The sequence below is a fragment of the Aspergillus japonicus genome (assembly GCF_003184785.1).
Source record: "Aspergillus japonicus CBS 114.51 unplaced genomic scaffold BO86scaffold_113, whole genome shotgun sequence".
Taxonomy (NCBI): domain Eukaryota; kingdom Fungi; phylum Ascomycota; class Eurotiomycetes; order Eurotiales; family Aspergillaceae; genus Aspergillus; species Aspergillus japonicus.
The window spans coordinates 1-18,432 of NW_020291750.1; the positions used below are offsets into that span (position 1 = coordinate 1).

The following is an 18,432-nucleotide window of genomic DNA, read 5'->3' on the forward strand; positions in this document are numbered from 1 at the left end:
GCTCCTGCCTTTCTGATCAATTCAATCTCCTCGTCAATCGGCCAGCCACCGTCACGCCAGGGAGGTAAAGCCATGACCGCGGTCCAGCTAACACAGACAGATAGACTACCACGGGAATTGCTTAGTGGCGTGTTGCGAGACAGAGAGTAGAGAGAGAGAGAGAGAGAGAGAGAGAGAGAGAGAGAGAGAGAGAGAGAGAGAGAGAGAGTGTGTGTGTGTGTGTGTGTGTGTGTGTGTGTGAGAGAGAGAGGGTGTGTGTGTAGTGAGGAGGGGATGAGGAGAGTTGAGTTGGTTGCAGTGGAGACCAAGGACTTGAGTGTGAGAAATAGATTTGGCTCCTCCTACGATATGCTCTCTGATGGGCCCCATAATTCTGCACCCTGCACACGTCTACTCATTTAGCCTTCTGGTGGAAAAGACAAGGCATGGTAAGCGCTGCTCAAGTGATGTTCTTTTGATTGGCACGGTACGACAGAATGATGAGTATACATGGCGGGCGCCCTTCACTTCAGTCAGAAGCTGATCATATTATGACATCTATACAGCATGGTAGAAATAGGTCAAAAATCGTTCATTTCTGAGTCACGAAGTAGTTGATGTCAGAATGCGGAAATTGTACCCGTGTTCATGGATCAGATGTCATCTCAAATCTCTCGAGCTTCTAGTGCAGTCGCCGTAAAGCCTCTATCATAACCTTGACTTCGCTAACACCCGTTGCGCCGACGGACTTGACGATCTCATCCTGTACACTTGGTTCGCAGGTCAAAAACCGTTCTATTAATTCACCGTCCACAAAACGATACGGTTCTTTGGCCTCGCGCACCATGCTGCGGAACCCACGGAACTCATTAAATGGGATATTACCCAGAGACTCGACTTTCCCTGCCATGGTGGCTTGCAAGCGCATCAGGAAGTCCTGGTGTTGTGGGTCGATCACAGCAAATAGGTAGATTGAGCCCTCGACCTGTTGTAGAGCAGTCAGAAGTCTGCACAATGATTAGGGTGATATCAAAAGGACAGGATGACATACCGTGCCCAAGAACGCTCGGGGAGTGACAGTTACACTCGCCAGTTGTTGTATGTGGACCGGCCGGATTCGATTGACCATCTCCCCTAGCGAGATCTCACCGGTGACCTCCAATCTGCGCTTGTCATCCTCCTCGACACCGGTCCGATTGCGGCGAAGCACAATCAAGTTACCCTCGGCGTCACTCTCGAGAAAAGTGTCCTCCGCGATGCAGGCGACACCTGTGGCCCAAACCGTCTGGAAGTGTCGAGCTACCTCTGTCAAAGTGTCGGGGAGACCATCTTCACCTTCCTTCCATTCTACCAAGCAGACACTCTTCATCAGATCTGCGACAGCGATCACGTTGCCTGTCACCGTTACATCCACAGGCGCAGTAGAGGTCCTGTAGCTGGCTAGTTTCTCCAGCTTCATCGCTCCGAAATTGTTGTTGACCACTTTATAGACCACGACCTACTAATTGTTAGTACGCGGGGGAAACATCGCTCACAAGTGTTGCTGGAGAACTTACAGTCTTGACGAGAGCCGCTACAATCTTCTCACCTAGCATGGCCAATGCACGACAGGCACCTTTCACAGGCAAGTCGGCTACCTTGGCCAGTTTCCGACCATTGTCAACCTCGAAGACCAAGATCCGGCCTCGAATCGACTCTTCTCCCTCATCGTCCAGGTACGCTGTGCCAACAACGAAGCGATCCTTGATCACCTCCCGACCATTTTCATCTTTACCGGCTGAGAACTCGGCACGGACAACGCTCTCCACTAACTCCTCGGGTTGAAAGTCAAAGGAATCGAGGCGTCGGAACAGAATCTCATCCGCAAGGACAAACCTGCTTTGAACCTGCTCTTCGCCGTCTTTCAGTTTGCGCTCGATGGTGCCAATTCCAAAAGCTTTCTCCGAAGGTGAATAAGCCACTCTGCGGGCAGTTGCGCCCACTGGAAGGGTCTGGATCTGCGTTGTCCTCTCCGTGTCCACCAGAGCGATCTTCAGATCGTGGCGCGTAGCAACAGCGATAGCTTCGGGATATGCCTCGGAGTTGAAGTGGCAGATGCGAGAAGCACCCTCAGAATTCACAGCGGAATAGATAATGCGACCTTCAGAACCATAGATAAGGCTAGGGTTCTCACAAGTTGCGAAAACGTTGTAGAGTCCATCCCCTCTCGGGAGCTTCTTGAAGGTCGGCTGCTCAGAACCCAAGATGAGTTTGTTCATGCCTGACAAAGAGTAGTCTTTGGTATCAAATGAGTAGGTGATGACGCTACCATCTGCCATCGAAATGAAAAGAGTTGACGGACTGTCCATGAGGACATCCGCCACTAGGACAGAGCGAGGAAATGCCTCGCCTGCAGGGCCCAACGATAACGTGTGGAGGTCACTCAAGTCTTCCAGCTTCAAAACCGAGACCTTGGCCAACTGGGGGAATGCGACAATGCAGGCATCGGTGGGACAAGAAGGGATCGTGACGCCAGAAATCTGATTGTCGGCGCCGAAGTCTTTCTGGGTCACTACCTGCGGCTCATTTTTGAGTGCTATAACGGTCACGAGTTCACCGCCAACCACAAGGACCATGCATTCATCGTTGGCTGAAGCAGCAGTGATTACAAGTTGGTCAGGTGGTGTCCACTCGTATGTGACCATGCCACTCTCAAGGTCGGCGATCAGGACTCTTTGTTCGGTGACTTGTAATATCCGGCCTCCAGGTAGATTGGCGGCGAGAAGTGTGTTCTCCGAGAGACTCAGCCCAAGGAAGCCGTCGAGTTCCTCCACCTCACCCTCCGGACTAAACTGGAAAATTCGTGTTTCATCCACAAAGGTCACAAGGAGAGTATCAAGGAATCCACCCTGGGCGGCTACTCGCAAACCCCACAGATCGGTGATGTGTTCCATCTCACCCAGCACACCCAACTCCTCCATGCCGACGCCGCTTCGCACGCTTCTGAGAGTTCCGTCGTCGAAGGCACCTGAACCAGTGACGATGCGGGCTTGTCCTGAAGAGAATTCGTGCGTTTGACTTTCGTTGGTACGGTTCCCAAGGTCCATAATCGTGAAGTCAAGGATCGGTGCCACATTGGAGAGCGTCTGAATTACCTCGAATGACCCATTTCCGATCCGAAGGACTTGTGAATCACCTTGGTGGGAGCCGACAAAAATGATTCCAGCCCCAAGGTACACTAATACGGATGCCCGTGATGTGTTCCCTAAGTGATCCAACTTCCAAGACTGGACCTGATTGTTGGAATCCAGAACCAACATGAGAAGAAACAATCTTCCGTAATCATCAGCCAGCAGCCAGCGCTGACTATCCACACGCTCCCAGGCCACGAATACAGTAGCCTCATCTAAAGGACGAGACACGATCTCGTTGCTGTCCGTATCGACGTATTTGATAGACGTTTCTCCCAGGACAAGAAGACCGCCTAGTCTGATTAGTCACAGATCCTTTTATGCATAAAGGGGGAGGCACAAACCCAAAGGAGCGGGCACCGGTATGAGATGAGAGGCCCCAAGGTCGAGTTCCTCGGAAAAGCCGTCTAGCAGCTCCTCAAACGACGCATCCGCGCTCACGGTAGCGGTAGCCGCGCTGTAGTGCAACTCCCGAACCTTGAGTCTCACTTTCTTCTGATTATCCTCATAAAGCAGCGCAATCCGGGGCAACCCCGACTGGACGTGCAAAAATGCCGAGGAGCGCACGAACAGCTCGTCGATTCGGGTCGTTGTCGGCTCGCCAAGCTCACCAATGCGGGGTGCGTCTGGGCCTGAAGGCAAGGTGACCTGTCTTCCTCTCCTCTTACTGGGCAACTGCACGATGGGAATGACCGCAATGACACCCTCGTAGACTTCGAGCGTCATGAATCGGCCACTCGGATCGATCAAGCAACGATTGCCCGTTTGAGCCTCCCGCGAAGACGGGTCGGCGACATCCACATAGTTCCTCTCCGTGCGCACTTGATTCCTCGTACTGTCCCACGATAGTGTGCAGTAGGTGTAGCGGTCTGTACCCACAACGAGGTGGTCGGTGGACGAGTCAGCGGGAGCCGGAAGTCGGGCCAGCATCGTGACTCTGGCGAAGAGAGAGCACGAAGCGGCGAGGCTCAATCCATCGGGAGTGGGATTGTAGAACTCGAGTCGGTTCGCCTTCCTGTCGGGAAATGAAAGAAAACTGTTAGCCGCTGAACCGCAACGCAAAGGCCCGTCTGAATTGGAGAAGCAAGGTCAACCAACGCGACAACCAGAACCTCCTCCTCCGATTTCATGAACTGCAGCGTCAGCGCATGTCGTATGCTGCTTGCCCGGTGGATTGGCACAACGTAGGCCATCCTGGCGGTGGCACTAATAGCTGGTTGCGCTTTTCGCTGTGGGGACTACTGCGGGGATATGATAACGAGACGACAGACAAGCGACGGGCGCCCCGGGACAATGTGAGAACGCAAGCGAACGTGATGGTAAGGTCGGCGCTCTCAGAACTGTACAAGTAATTGCATAGCCTTCCTGCGAGCCGAAATATTTAAATGCGGATGGGGTGGGATTGCCAAAGGCCAAGAAGCTGGAATGGTAGGATTAGTGATAGTGAAATGACGATGGTCGCGGCGGGTTCCTCCCGCTCAGTAGCAGAAGATGGCTAGCCTCTAACTCCGTGTTATGCCCGAAGATCGGTGCTACTGTATCTTCACCTCTCTTTCACGGCAATCAGCCGAATCAAGACAACATCCTCTCTACTAGGGCAAATCATCATATGTAGTACACTCGACTTCTTCATTTCATACACGTCTACACTCCAAATCTTTCCACATGAGACGACGAATAGCAGTCAGTTCGATAATGTCACGAACGCGGAAATCACGGAACCTGTGAGGTTGTCTCGATCACAAAAAAATAATATACAGTAAGTAACAGATGTTTCTCAGATTTGTGTAACCATGGGTCTCTATATAGCATACTTGTGAATCATTTGAAGGTAGGGGGAAGCTATCATGATGATCTATCTTGGTTCCCTGCAAAAGTCGATGACCGAAACTCGGCCGACACACCACACCAATAACTCTGCAGAACCAATCAATGCCGCAGAGAAGAACCAAACACTAGGCATACATGAGCCACGCCAAGCAACAAACCAAGAAATGCGGCGAAGTTTATATGCAAAGTTCATCTAGACATGAAAAAATACGAATCAAAAAGTCGTATCGAGAGAAAGGATCACTATAACCTATGCACACCGAAAGGAATCATGACCACACATCCTCCTGGTAGCTACCACTGCTGCGCATGTGCTTAACCATCTCTTCGCCCTTTTCGGCAGGAAGACCGCGCTGCTTGGCGATGATTTGGCCAAGCACAAGGTTAACCTCACGCGCCATGTTCGCAGCATCACCGCAGACATAGAAGGTTGCCTTCTGCTTGAGAAGGTCGCTGACGAGTTCGGCATGCTCGCTCAAGCGATGCTGAACATACACCTTCTGGGAAGATTCGCGAGAAAATGCAGTGATGATCTTCAGCGAGTCACCAAGCTGTTCTTGGTAAATCTATTGAAATTACTTGGTAAGTCTCAAGTGCATACTGAAAAAGGGTCAGGAGAGCCAGAACATACCTTCCATTCATCCTGATACATGAAATCCTCGTTGCGGTTGCGGCAGCCAAAGAACAAAACTGTTGGTCCAACCTTCTCGCCCCGGGCAGCCAGAGCAGCTCGTTCCTGGATGAATGCGCGGAAAGGCGCAACACCAGTACCAGGTCCGACCATGATAACAGGCCGAGAAGGATCAGAGGGCAGCTTGAAGTTCGAGTGACGAACATGGACAGGGACGTGGATACCATCATACTTGTTGCGCGGACCGTTGATCTCGTAGGTCAGTCCGTGAGGGTCGGGAGAAGGATCGCCATTTTGCTTTTGCTTGAGAGCAAGGAGATAATTCGTCGTCACACCCTTGACAATATGAGAGGCGCCAGGCAGCCGAACCGACTCCACAACCGCAGTGACACTGATCTTATCTTTTTGCGCAAGGGAGGACGAGGAGATAGAGTAGTAGCGAGGCTGCAGCTTGGTGAGGCCCTCAATGAGTAGAGAGAAAGGCACGGCGGAGAATGGCTTGGAGGTGATGCTTTGAAGAGCCTGGGCGATGTTGAAGCACTGGTTCGAAATCTTCTCATGGAAATAGTCCTTGTCGCTACCGAGACGAACGATTTCCGCCTTGCTCTCCTCATCGGGAGCAAAGGCGGCGAGAGACGAGACGAATTGACGAGAAACAGGGGCACAGACTTCCAGATAGTAGCGAACAGCGGCATCGTACGTGGTAGGGGTGGGGATCGGAACCTTGGCGGTCACATCAATGCCCTTGATGTTGATAACCGTGTGTCTCTTTCCTTCGAGACCGAAAACTTGGAGGAACCGATCAACTTCCGCACCAGCATTGGTTGGCCAGATAGCGATGTGATCACCGGTTTGGTACGACAAGTTGCTTCCAGCAATACTGATTTCCATGTGCAGACAGTTACGATCCTTGACAGTGAAAAGTTCACGAGACTCGACGATCGGGGCGATATAAGGGTTGTGGGCAGAAAATGGACCTTTCGGGCTGCCTTCGAGATGACCTTTGGTGGCCTCACCAAGGTAAACAGAATCGTCCTCAGGGCTCAGAGAATCATCTTCGGTGACAGAGAAGACGGGTTCATACTCCGCCTCCCGCTCCTCCAGACCAATGGCTTCAGACAGCGCCGCCCACATGGGCTCCTTCCAGGCCAAAAAGTCTTCTTCCATAGTACCAGCGCCGTCATCGCCCTCACCGGCAGTGCCAATCCGCTGAGCTCCAAGTTTCTGGAAAGCGGCGTCCACGTTGCGGACCATCGAATTATAGTGCTCGTAAGTGTTGTTACCCAGGCCGAACGCGACATACTTGAGGGAGGATAGCGGCTTGTCCTCGGCAGAAGCGCCGCTCTCAAAAGCGATATCCTCGCCGGTGAGGAACTGGTAGAACTCCACAGCGTTGTCGGTGGGTTCACCTTCGCCGTACGTGGCCAAAACGAAAAACGCAACCTTATCGTCGGGGAACTGGTCCAGGTTCTCATAGTCATAATCCTCAAGATCAGCGACCATGGTCTTGAGCCCGAAGCGCTGAGATCCTTCCTTCGCCAATCGAGAGGCATAATCCTCTGCGGTTCCAGTCTGCGATCCATAGAAAATCACACAGTTCTTGCCAGTTTCTTCCAACTTCTCGACGATGTTTCTGGATTTGCCGGCCTTGGCGGCACCATTCAGGGCGGGACCTGTAGAGGCATAGGGGTCTTTGGCAACAGCCCAGTAGGTGCCCTTGGTGAAGTAGGCTACGCTACCCACGAAAAGCACCGCCAAGACTACCAAATCGAGGGTGTCGAGTTGCGCCATGATGGCGGGGGAGGAGCTCTGTGGGGGATGCGAGAGCAATAGCCCCGGGGGTTAATGTTGAGACTGGGTAAGCCTGGCAGGAAGCGCAGACTGACTCGAGCGGAGAGACGGGAGGGCGCAAAGAAGGAAGGGGGGTGAGTAAACGAGGGAAAACCGAAAGGTCCCTCAGGCTGTATCGAGTCCCGGCAGCGATCACCAAAGGAAGAATTCCAAGCAGGTGGCGTGCTCCAAGGAGGACTCCGGGAGGAGAGTACAAATATGGAATGGAAAGATAGAAGGAAAGAAGAAGAAGAACGGAAAGGGAGAAAGGAAGAAGATCAGGGCCAAGACCCGAGGAGGGTAAGATGAGGGAACCGTGGTCTGATCTAGGGAAAGACGAAATGCCGATAATCAGTTGGCCTCAGTCACAAGCAGCAAGCACAAAACTGACCGCCGGCGCATCAGAGAGCAGCAATGAGACGGAGGGGCGCCGAGAACCGGGCGGGAACTGTTGAGGGACGATCGATACTGGTAAAAAATGGGTCAAAGACTCAAAGTTGACAAACAGTGGAGTCCCGTCTGTGCCTCAGGCGAAAGTGGCCTTTCCCAGATTCCCACTGTCCTATTCGGGGGTCCGGTGCTTCGGAACTCGGACGGCTGGTGGGTTCAACCGTGCCGCTAATCTATCCTTGGCAATTGTTGCAAATTGCCAGCAGTGCAGTCGCCGGACTCCGATGATCAGACTCGACTGCAATTGAACTCGGACGTCTTTCAGTTCCAGGATGTCTCGCTTGGTTTTCTGGAGTTCTGGAATGGAATAAGATCGATTTGCTGTTAGAGTCCACAGTAATGTGGTGATTGTCCTCAAGTTAGTTGGGTCGATCTGGCAAGTCACCTCGAGATCCTAGGGGTGATCTTGAAAATTGGGCCTGTTCTACGAAATATATACCCTTTCTGATAATGTGAAGGTGTGGGGATACACCCCATGGGCCGACACTTGGACCGAAATACAGTTTGGTTCGGAAGGAGAATTCGGCCCTGGTATGAGCCTATGGCCATCCCAGAAACCCAGGTGGCGGTCGACTCAAGACGAGAAATGAACGTGAAAGGCGCCAAACAATCTGGGGGATCTCCCGAACGACGCTGCCGACCACCAGGCCAACTAGCCGAGTTCCGCCTTTGTGGCAGTTTCTTTGCGTAGGTAACTTGGTATACAGCAGCACATGCTCACTTTCGTATACATAAATTGTACACATAACTAAACCAACCGTCCTGGGCATTTGCGTACTGTACTGTATGTACTGTATGTCTCGTGCACGAGGGATCTGGCTGGTTCTGACTACGGTTGTGTCACTTGGAGCATCCCCGTACAACCACCGATGTAACTGTGCTTTAGACTGCTGCTTGTTCCGCGTGCCCCTAAGGCTTATTGACGTTTCCGCGCCGCGGTATTTCCAGACGCCAGTGCCGTTCCCCGACCAGCCTCATCACGATGGACGGATTCATTCCGCATATACCCTGAACTGTACATTGTGGTAGGAAAATCCGCAACAGCGCATCATTCTTCTAGAGGGTTCTATCGCAGTGTGCAAGTTGCAAGGAAACTTGTCCGCCATGCACCGATTCATATTGTAGCAGTAGGAGATCGCTAGCAAGTAGGTCTCGCGTCAGCGGTCGGAAATCTCTCGTAAGACTGCTCGCCGTTGCCGGAGCCATGACAGCGATGGTGGTATCTTATAGTGCCCACCACTGAAGCGCTGTCTGGACCATGAAAGGTTTCATGTTGTTGGGTTTCTTCTACTGTCCATGTTCAGCCTATTCTCATTAGCGCTATTGCCATCATTATCACGACCCTGGTCTAGTCCAGTGAAGATAATTCCAAGCTCTGTACGGAGCAGAGTTGCCACAAACATCATCTGAAGTTTGAGATGATTACCCCAGGCGGTCGCATTCGCCGCCCCCTTGATGTCCTCAACGAAGGATACCTTGCATTCGTGCGTGTCGTGTTTCACTTTCTCAGGTTGATCGCTTGGACGAGACCGGGGTCTCCGGAAACTCAATAGCAGAGCAATTAATGTTTGTATGCACAATTTTCACGGATACTCAAGCTTATTTGAGCATGATCCTCAATACCCGGTACCTCCTGCTTTTGGACAGACGCTTGAGGCTGCCGTGAAGAACAGAGAAAATACGAGGATATTCAATGATAACAAAAGAATTAACTCTTTCGCATGATATATCTTGATTTAATCATGTGATTTGATACTGTAGCCTGTATGGGGTAGAGTAAGTCAAAAGGTAACTTAGGGTACTAGGTAAAATATTGCCGACTCGATGTTGGGAGAACAGAGAGAGAGAGAGAGCGAGGATAGCAGTGACGTTCCCTCTCCTAAAGGTCCTCCGCACTGTTACCCATCTTCCCCGTGCTCCGAGCCTCTTTCGGTCGCGAACGAACCGGTCTTTCCAGCAACAAAGCTTCAGTGATTCCCAAACCTATGCATCAACAACCGTTATCTCTTGTCCCAGCTGACAACCTCTAAGCAGCAGAGTAGCAATGCACTGCCGGCTCAATCTTTTGGGTTGTTCCGCTCTGACAGAGAAGAGCATTACTCAGAAATGAATTCAGCCTGACTTCCAAACCACCACCAGTATAACAGTGCGTGATCCTGCCTGACCAAAATGCTTTCTTGTGTCTAATAACACTGCCGCTCTGCACGCTAAATCTCATTCTATCGCTACCTCCTATCCTATCACAGGCTTGAGATGATAGCTCGGTGCTAATCTGCTTCTTTCGCTACCTAGTGGCCTCACATCCGTCGATTAAGGCTGGTCCGTTGCAGTCAACGCCAATGCCCCTCATCCCTGACGATTCGAACCCTGTGTCGCACCATATCTTTTCAGCTCCACCAGAACGTCTCGTCACGAGAAGCACCCCATCGTCCACTGTTCACAGCCGCGAAACGTCTACGGTGAGGGGACTTGACTCTGCTTCCTTGTCCTCTTCGAGTCTACAGCCTCAGAACAACCGCCGTGGTGCCTCCCATTCTAAAAGTCCCGAGCCAATCGCTGGACGACCCGGTTTCGGATATGATGGTGGTCTCGAGAGGCGGCCGTCAAATTCCTATGGTCACCACCGTCAAACCTCGATTGTACACGGGATCCAGCACTCCCGCAACCCAAGTTTTGCTGCCTCAACAGCATCAAGCAGTCCGCTGAGTTCCGAACTGATCGTATCCCTGGGTCGAAGTGGCGCGGTCGAGCCGGAAGGTACCGGGTCAGGCCGACCAGAACAGCCCAGTATGCATTCAACCTTTCAATACCAGGGCAGCAACGGGGCAAGCGCTCATATACAGGGAACACTGGGCACAATAGACGATCGAGATGGGGACGATGTCGTTAGCGGCAGTCTGGCCATTGCGACGCATAAACGCATGAATTCCAATGGAAAGCCCAAACAGGAACGATCCCATAGCCGTTCACACTCGAGACCTCATCCTGATATAAAATCTACAGAGGAATATGCACTTCATCACCTTTTCAATGCTGTAAGTCAATCCACCTTTCCATGGTGAGTAAGACAAGCGTTGACCCTTGTTGAAGTTTATTGGACAAGCCGAACACAAGATCAACCAGGCTATCATGAAACTTGGTGAATCTGACGCGCCAGTCGAAGAGGTATGCGGGCCGGGTGCAGACGCAAGCTTCGACCAATTGATATCAGCTCTGGGTTACATTGCACGGCGGAATCCGAAGCCCCTGATTGACACCATCATGTACTGGAGGAAAGCGATAGGCGATGCGGCTATTGTGGCGAAACAGGTTGCTGGCCAGGTAAGTTTCTAAGTGTCTCGCGGTCCCCTCAGATCACCTCTTGCTAATTGCCTGAATATCAGCCCAAGCCACCTGCTGCTGATAACGGGCTTCTCATCCGGCGCAACACGGAGCCACCTCAGATTATTACTGAGTCAGCTACACCGTCCGACTCAAATTCCCCTCCCCGGACGCTGTTGTCTAGGCACGATGAAGTCATCATGGCAGAGCGGCGAGCGACAGTGTCGGTCTACCTGGTTTGCAGAATTCTGATCGAGATCTTCAATCAAAGTAGCCTTGCCTCAATTACTTCGGACATGGTGGATCGCCTGGAGGACATTGTCTTCGGTCAGTTGAAGGCCGTTGATCCTGATCAGATATCGGCGTCATCTCTTCGCATGGCCAATTGGAGAATTTACTCGCAGCTGCTCGGTATCATGAGCGAGACCAGCTTTGCGGGCGTTGCAAACAGATTTCTGCAGGAGCTGGATAAATATCAAAAGGACGAAACATTACGCGGGCCTTCGAAAGAAGGCGATGCCAAGGCCGAGCTCCTGATCTTGGGAATGAGGCACGTTCGTATCAGAACACACCCTGAGATCTGGGGTAAATGCTGTGAATTCATGCTGTCACTTGCGCGCTTGTTCGCGAACGCTCACGGACCGCGCGTCAAGCAGGCATACTGTTACATACTCGAAAAGCTACTACTTCCGGTAGCAGCAAGCACTACCTGTGACCTTACCCTCCCTAAATGGAAGGAGTTCATTGACTTGGTTCAGTCTCGTCTATCACAGATGATGACCAAGCCACGTCATTGGGCTGCAGCATTCCCCCTCCACGTGCTCTTACTATGCGTTTCAACTAAAGAGAACTTTTCTTCGCAATGGCTTTCGGTGATACAGAGCCTCCCGTCGAGGCTAAAAGATCGTCCTACACGGGGAACAGCTCTCCAGGCAATGTGCCGCCTGCTTTGGACATTCTTCTTTCGTTACTCGGAGTCACCAACGGCCACTCTACGTAAAGTCGAAGAAGTGGCCAGAATAGCTTTACCTCCAGGGAAAAGGACGTATCTCAGTACGGAGCCAGCCGTCTCTGACCCTCTGGTTCAGTTGGTACGGATGATCGGGTTCAAGCACCCTGATGTGTGCTTCCGTAGCATCATCTTCCCTATGATCAACTCGGACCTCTTTCTTTCAGGTAAAGAGCTCAAGATTGAGCAGATGGAGCCTGAGAAAATGGTCATTGGCATCAGGACATTCCTTGCTATCATGACAGACCTAGAGAATTGCGATCAACTATGCCCCCCGTTCCCCACGGGATCAATTCCCAATCCCTTCACCGACATCTCTGCTCCAACTCATTTCCATCGCCCACATTTGCTTGCTGACCCTCGACCACCCAATGCATCGGAGAATCGGGATAGCTCCTTGTCGCGACCTGTCAACACGGCAAGGCTTAGTGACAATGTCAGGGAATACTACCTTCGCTTCTGTGATATTCTTGGCAAGATTACCATTCTATGTGACAACACATTTGGTGGCCAGGCGGCTCTGGATGAAAAGTTCGGAGGCACGACACCCAAGACTCCAATTTCGGAAGCTTTCAGCTTTGGTCGACGAGATGATCACCTTACCACCCTAGATCAAAAACAAGGATTCTATGACCTACTTCATGTTGCTGTGCAGGCGCTACCTCGGTGTCTATCTGACCGCATTCCCTTCAATTCCTTGATCAATTTGCTTTGCACCGGAACGGCACACGTTCAGTCGAACATAGCCGTCTCGTCTGCCGAATCGTTGAAAGCCATCGCGCGTCAGTCCCACGCCCAGCAGGTCACGATTGGCTTCGCCAGGTTCATCTTTAACTTCGATGCGAGATACTCGACCATGTCCGATGAAGGCATGCTAGGACCAGGTCATATCGAATCTACGCTGAGGCTCTATGTCGAGTTGCTGAGGATTTGGATCGAGGAGATAAAGCAAAAGTCAAAGGGTGCTGCTGCAGAATCAAACGACAAGACCGGATCAGGTAGTCGAGCTCTACAGTTGGATCTCTCCAGCGTTCTGGCTCATGTTGAGGAAATCGAGTCCCATGGCCTCTTCTTCCTTTGTTCTCAATCTCGACGTGTTCGTGCCTTTGCCATTACAGTTCTTCGTCTCATCACGGAATTCGATAGCGCTCTTGGCAAAGAGAATACTCGAATCATACGGATCCTAGAAGCCGACTCACACCGAATACTGGATGTCAATAGTGAATCATTGACTGTGGCTGAGCTGAGCAGGATTCAAAAAAGTAAGCGAAGAAGTGCTGCTCAGCAAGTCGTGATAGATATGTGTAGCAGCGAGGTTTCGTATGACTCGACACTATGGTCAAAAGTTTTCCCAAACATCATCCGGATAAGCTTCGAGACCTGTCCTTTCGCAGTGACACTGGGACGTGAGATTGTGTGTGCCAGACTTGTTCTTATGCACAAAGCAATCACATACTATGCTGAGGGGCCATCGCATCAATACGGCCCGATGGAAGCTGCTCAAGCTCGTATATTGGGGCGGGGCAACTTGTCGGCCGAAATTGTGATTGAGCAATGGAAACTGTATCTGGTCATGGCATGCACCACTCTCAACAGTGTTGGTGCACAGTCACAAAGCCAGTTGGCAAACGCTCAACATGCACGAAAAGGATCCAAAGGGTCACAGCAGTCTCAAGATAAGATTAGCTCGGCTCGAAGTCTTTTTGCATTTGTAATCCCGTTGTTGTCAGCCGAGCGCCCTACCATACGAAATGCTATAGTGGTCGCCCTCGGATCTATCAACAAAAATCTTTACCGCACCCTTCTCGAATCGCTGCAGTACGCAGTCACAACTTGCAATGAGGAGGCCAAGATTCGAATCGGCACACATTATCGCTCCCCAAGCAGCCCGCGAAGAAACCGCAAGACGGATCGACTGCGGACGGAAGTCACATATGTGTACAAGCTAACGTCGCATTTTCTACAAGAATCGGATATCTACAATGACGACTGGATCGTCAACAACCTTGTCACCTATGCGAAAGATCTTCGAATATTCTTGAGTGATGCCGAGGTCCAGAATGACTGGGAATTCCAGCGTCTCAGGTTTCACTATTGTGGTCTCATGGAGCAACTCTTTGAAGGTATCAATCGAACTAGCGATCCCTCTCGGTGGATACCGTTCGAATCCAGGAAGTCCGCATTCTCTCTCATGGAAGATTGGTGTGGATATTCGCCCAATCAGTCCCAAATTTCGCAGAGGGAGGAGAACATGCGGAAATATGCTCCTTCGCAAAACAATGAGTCTGGAGCTGCCATGGAAATCGAGAAGAAGAACCTGCGTGCAGCAGCTCTGAGTGCCATGGCATCCTTGTGTGTAAGTATCTCCTAAATTTCTATTTTGAGACGGACGGCTGACTGACTTCTGCAGGCTGGACCAATCAGCATCACAACGGAGAGCGGCTCGGTGCTGCAATTTGATGTAGGTCGAATGCTATCTTGGATTGATATTATTTTCACTACTTCGATCAGCGACAAATGGCATGCCATCGGTAGACGTGCTCTCAAGAATCTGATTGTGCACAACAAGGAGCATACTTATTTGTTAGAGCGCTCCATCGAGATGTGCTATGTTGCAGAGAGACCCAAAGCGCTAGAAAGCTACTTTGAAGTCGTCACCCAGGTCCTTATTGAGCACACAGACTTCCCCCTCAATTTCTGGCGGATTCTAGGTGCTGTCCTTGTCACACTTGGAAATCAGAAGAGAGAGATCAGAATGAAGTCCGCCAAACTTCTTCGCATCTTGGAGGAACGGCAGCAGAAAAGCTCAAGACTGCAGGATTTTTACATCAGCATCTCTGACAAGACGACCGCTGTGTACAAACTCGCCCAGTTTGAAACGTCCAAGCGACTGGCGATGCAACACTCCGACCTAGCTTTTCCCTTGTTCTCCGAGCTATCATTGCATTTTAAGAATCTGAGACCAGACAGTCAACGGAACATGGTGGCTGCTATCCTTCCGTGGGTCCAGACAATGGAACTCCAAGTTGATCCGAACGGCGGGCCGACAGCCAAGTCATACATGCTTCTAGCCAATCTCTTTGAGATCACGATTCGTTGCAGTACCACACTTCCAAACGAAGTGCAAGCCCTCTGGCAAGCGTTGGCTACGGGACCGCATGGAGGAAACGTGCAACTGGTCCTGGACTTTATTATCAGCCTCTGCTTGGAACGCAAAGAACAGAACTTTGTTGAGTACGCCAAGCAGGTGGTTGTGTTTCTTTCAGGAACCCCTGCCGGCTCGAAAGTGATCGAGTTCTTCTTGATGCAGGTTGTTCCCAAGCACATGGTGCAAGAGAGGAAGGAAATTACACCAGCTCCGGCCGACATCAAGAGCCTGCCATATGTTGCTGATCTCAATACGGTACTTCCACTAGGAAACAAACAGGCCGGGCTTTCTTTGGGTCAAGTTTCCTTGGTACTGCTTGTTGATCTCATGGTTGCTGCCATCACTCCGGCACTGGAAGATGTGGTCAAGTTGCTCCATGTTGCGCTCATTCTATGGGATCATTACATTGTCACTGTCCAAGAAGAGGCTAGAGAAATGTTGGTTCACTTGATCCATGAGCTGGTCGCTGCCAAGACGGAAGACGATTCCCCTGCTGGCACCAGGGAATCTATTGAGGACTTTGTGGAGATGATCCGCAAGAGTGACCCCAAGGTTGTGTGGGAATATGAGGACAACAGTGACAAAGATGATGCCGATGACGGCCGCCGTGTTCCCACGTCAATGTCTGATGTTACTCATAAAGTCGTCGGGTTTTTTAACCTTGCTTATGAAGGCATCAATGACCTTTGGGCAAAAGAAGCCTTGAATTGGGCGACATCGTGCCCTGTCCGACATTTAGCCTGTCGGTCATTCCAGGTATTCCGTTGCATATCCATGTCACTTGACTCCAGGATGCTAGCCGACATGCTCGCTCGCCTATCTAATACAATCGCAGACGAGGAGTCGGATTATCGGACATTCTCAATGGAAATTCTGACAACGCTCAAGATCATCATCGGGTCCTTGGCCCCTGCGGATCTGTTGCGCTATCCACAGCTGTTCTGGACGACGTGTGCTTGTTTGAATACGATCCATGAAACAGAATTCGTCGAAAGCATTGGTATGCTAGAGAAGTTCTTGGATCGTCTGAATATGAGCGATCCCATCGTAGTTGCAGAGCTCATCAAAGGCCAGCCACCCAAGTGGGAGGGCGGTTTCGGTGGTCTCCAGGATCTGGTCTATAAAGGATTGAAGTCAAGTGAATCTCTGAACCTCACATTGGACGTTTTGCATCGTCTGAGCGGCCTTCCAAACAATGATCTCATCGGAGATAGTGACAGGCTCCTCCTCACAGTATTGGCGAACCTGCCCCACTTTCTCCATCAGTTCGACTCGAATATTGACAATCCCAAGACGTTGGCACGGGCTACTCTACTTGCGCGCGTTGCCGAGAGCGAAGGGTGTCCTCGTATTGCAGCCTCTCTGCTCGGGTTTGCGAACGGACAGTATAAGGCAGAGAACGATTTCTTGAGCCATATCATCACCGAGCTGCGCTCCTACTATTTCCCTCGACTGGATGTTCAGAGCTTGATCTTCCTCATGGGTCTTCTGACAAATACCACTAAATGGTTCCGCGTCAAGGTCATGAAGATACTATGTGTTCTGATACCGGAGATCGACATGCGACGAGAGGAAGTTACGAGCCATGGCCCTGACCTCATCTCACCATTACTGCGGCTGCTGCAAACTGATCTGTGCCCTCAGGCTTTGCAAGTCATGGACCACATTATGACAGTATCGGCCAACCCAATGGAACGCCATCACCTTCGAATGAGCATGGCTTCGGCCTCATCGTCACGGGCCGTTCGCAAAGAATACGAACGTATTCAAAGTCTTTATGGAATACCCGAACCAACCGGATGGTCAATTCCGATGCCTGCCTCTCAGTCTAATATCACGCGTCAGAATGTTCACGCGGTGTTCTACACTTGTGCAGAAGTGGACCGCATGGAGGTGCAAGAAACCGTCAAGCCCGAGGTTGAATTTCATGCAGACGAATACAGTGACTCGTTCTTCCCTATGCGAGCAGATACCATGAAATCAATTGACACGCAGACGGACGGCAACATGGGAGATATTGTGCAGAAACTGGACAGCTTGGACGACTTTTTCGAGGAGGCGGACCCACTCCATCCGGTCTTAGACACCATCTCAGACCCCGCACTACGTAGCTTTGCTGGCGCATATGCCGATACGAGTGCCAGTCTCTATGATCAGCAAACGGCGCCGATTCTGCGCAAATCTCTTGCCAGGACTGCCTCGACATCCTCTTTTCATAATGGACTTGCAGAGTCCCGGCCGCCAAATCTACGATTCGATAGCGCTGGGGTACATCCTTCTGGTACATTCACACCCCCGGCCCCCAGCCAACTTGCACGTCCAGTGTCTCACACTCGGTCCGTGACCTCTCCGGCCAATCATTTGCCTTCGCCATCGTCGTCCAGTGTACAGCAAGCCACGCCTGTCATTGGCTTTGGCGAGTCTGCGTTTCTTTCGGACGATGAGATGGAAGACACGTTTGCTGATAGCAAGCCATCTATACCACATCCCATCAACCAGGTACGAAGCGCTACTGAAGGGTCATCGTCGCTTGAGTCGATGATTCGCAGCGGCATGAGACGGCTCACTGGTGGCACGGCCCCGAGCCGAGACAAGGAGCGTCAGCGTGATATAATCCGCGCACAACAACGGACACAGGCAATTAGCTCACCACGCGTGCCTAAAGTCCCCTCTGAATATTTGAATGGCCCGACGAGCAATCCAGCATCCCCGGGACAGCAATGAGATGCCCCCTGCACCTCAGAGTCCTTTGGTGGACGCTCTGTCCTGCGCAGCTTGGCATTCTATTGAACGGTCATTGGCATCATTTGACGGCGTCTCAATACAATTTTCTTTTCCTCTTCTGGCGTTCAACATACCCATTGTCGATTGCTGTGGTGTCGTACGAGCGGTTTTCATGTTAACTTCCGATGCACTGGCATCTCCCTTCAGTCTCTGTACATTATTTAATCTAGACATGGAACATAAAAAGCGACGTTCACCCTAGAGCGTAGTTGTACTAAATCTAAATTCGGTAAACCGTGACACGTGCAGTGAGTTGTAGTGACGCTCCGCGGCCTTGCCG

At 51.3% G+C, this 18,432-nt stretch overlaps 3 protein-coding genes across 3 annotated transcripts; 1 reads left to right on the forward strand and 2 right to left on the reverse strand.

Moving 5' to 3' along the window:
- Window positions 1-494: 494 nt before the first annotated feature.
- BO86DRAFT_349908 (DDB1/RSE1 family protein) lies at window positions 495-4,579 on the reverse strand. The gene is made up of 5 exons (XM_025669371.1): window positions 4,248-4,579; window positions 3,494-4,164; window positions 1,536-3,442; window positions 1,031-1,477; window positions 495-964 (listed from the first exon to the last, which is right to left on the reverse strand). Exons 1-5 carry the CDS (start codon window positions 4,340-4,342, stop codon window positions 662-664), a joined length of 3,423 nt encoding a protein of 1,140 aa, XP_025522075.1. The 5' UTR covers window positions 4,343-4,579; the 3' UTR covers window positions 495-661.
- A 577-nt stretch (window positions 4,580-5,156) lies between these two features.
- On the reverse strand, window positions 5,157-7,836 carry cprA (NADPH--hemoprotein reductase cprA). Its single transcript, XM_025667249.1, has 2 exons — window positions 5,611-7,836; window positions 5,157-5,545 (listed from the first exon to the last, which is right to left on the reverse strand). Exons 1-2 carry the CDS (start codon window positions 7,399-7,401, stop codon window positions 5,249-5,251), a joined length of 2,088 nt encoding a protein of 695 aa, XP_025522076.1. The 5' UTR covers window positions 7,402-7,836; the 3' UTR covers window positions 5,157-5,248.
- A 1,977-nt stretch (window positions 7,837-9,813) lies between these two features.
- Window positions 9,814-18,322, forward strand: BO86DRAFT_414051 (putative cell morphogenesis protein (PAG1)). The gene is made up of 5 exons (XM_025674806.1): window positions 9,814-10,036; window positions 10,183-10,925; window positions 10,981-11,211; window positions 11,274-14,576; window positions 14,631-18,322. Coding segments are annotated over exons 1-5 (7,740 nt in total). The 5' UTR covers window positions 9,814-10,035; the 3' UTR covers window positions 18,093-18,322.
- The last annotated feature ends 110 nt before the right edge of the window (window positions 18,323-18,432 follow it).

Excerpts from the sequence above, each read along its gene's own strand:
- BO86DRAFT_349908 (XM_025669371.1), bottom strand. The coding sequence starts at position 4,342 with ATGGCCTACGTTGTGCCAATCCACCGGGCAAGCAGCATACGACATGCG. Across the intron at positions 4,165-4,247 it reads GAGGAGGTTCTGGTTGTCGC|GAAGGCGAACCGACTCGAGT; the intron begins GTTGGTTGACCT and ends ATTTCCCGACAG. Across the intron at positions 1,478-1,535 it reads TAGCGGCTCTCGTCAAGACT|GTCGTGGTCTATAAAGTGGT; the intron begins GTAAGTTCTCCA and ends AACAATTAGTAG.
- BO86DRAFT_414051 (XM_025674806.1), top strand. Across the intron at positions 10,926-10,980 it reads TTCATCACCTTTTCAATGCT|TTTATTGGACAAGCCGAACA; the intron begins GTAAGTCAATCC and ends CCCTTGTTGAAG. Across the intron at positions 11,212-11,273 it reads CGAAACAGGTTGCTGGCCAG|CCCAAGCCACCTGCTGCTGA; the intron begins GTAAGTTTCTAA and ends CCTGAATATCAG.
- cprA (XM_025667249.1), bottom strand. The coding sequence starts at position 7,401 with ATGGCGCAACTCGACACCCTCGATTTGGTAGTCTTGGCGGTGCTTTTC. Across the intron at positions 5,546-5,610 it reads TGTATCAGGATGAATGGAAG|ATTTACCAAGAACAGCTTGG; the intron begins GTATGTTCTGGC and ends TAATTTCAATAG.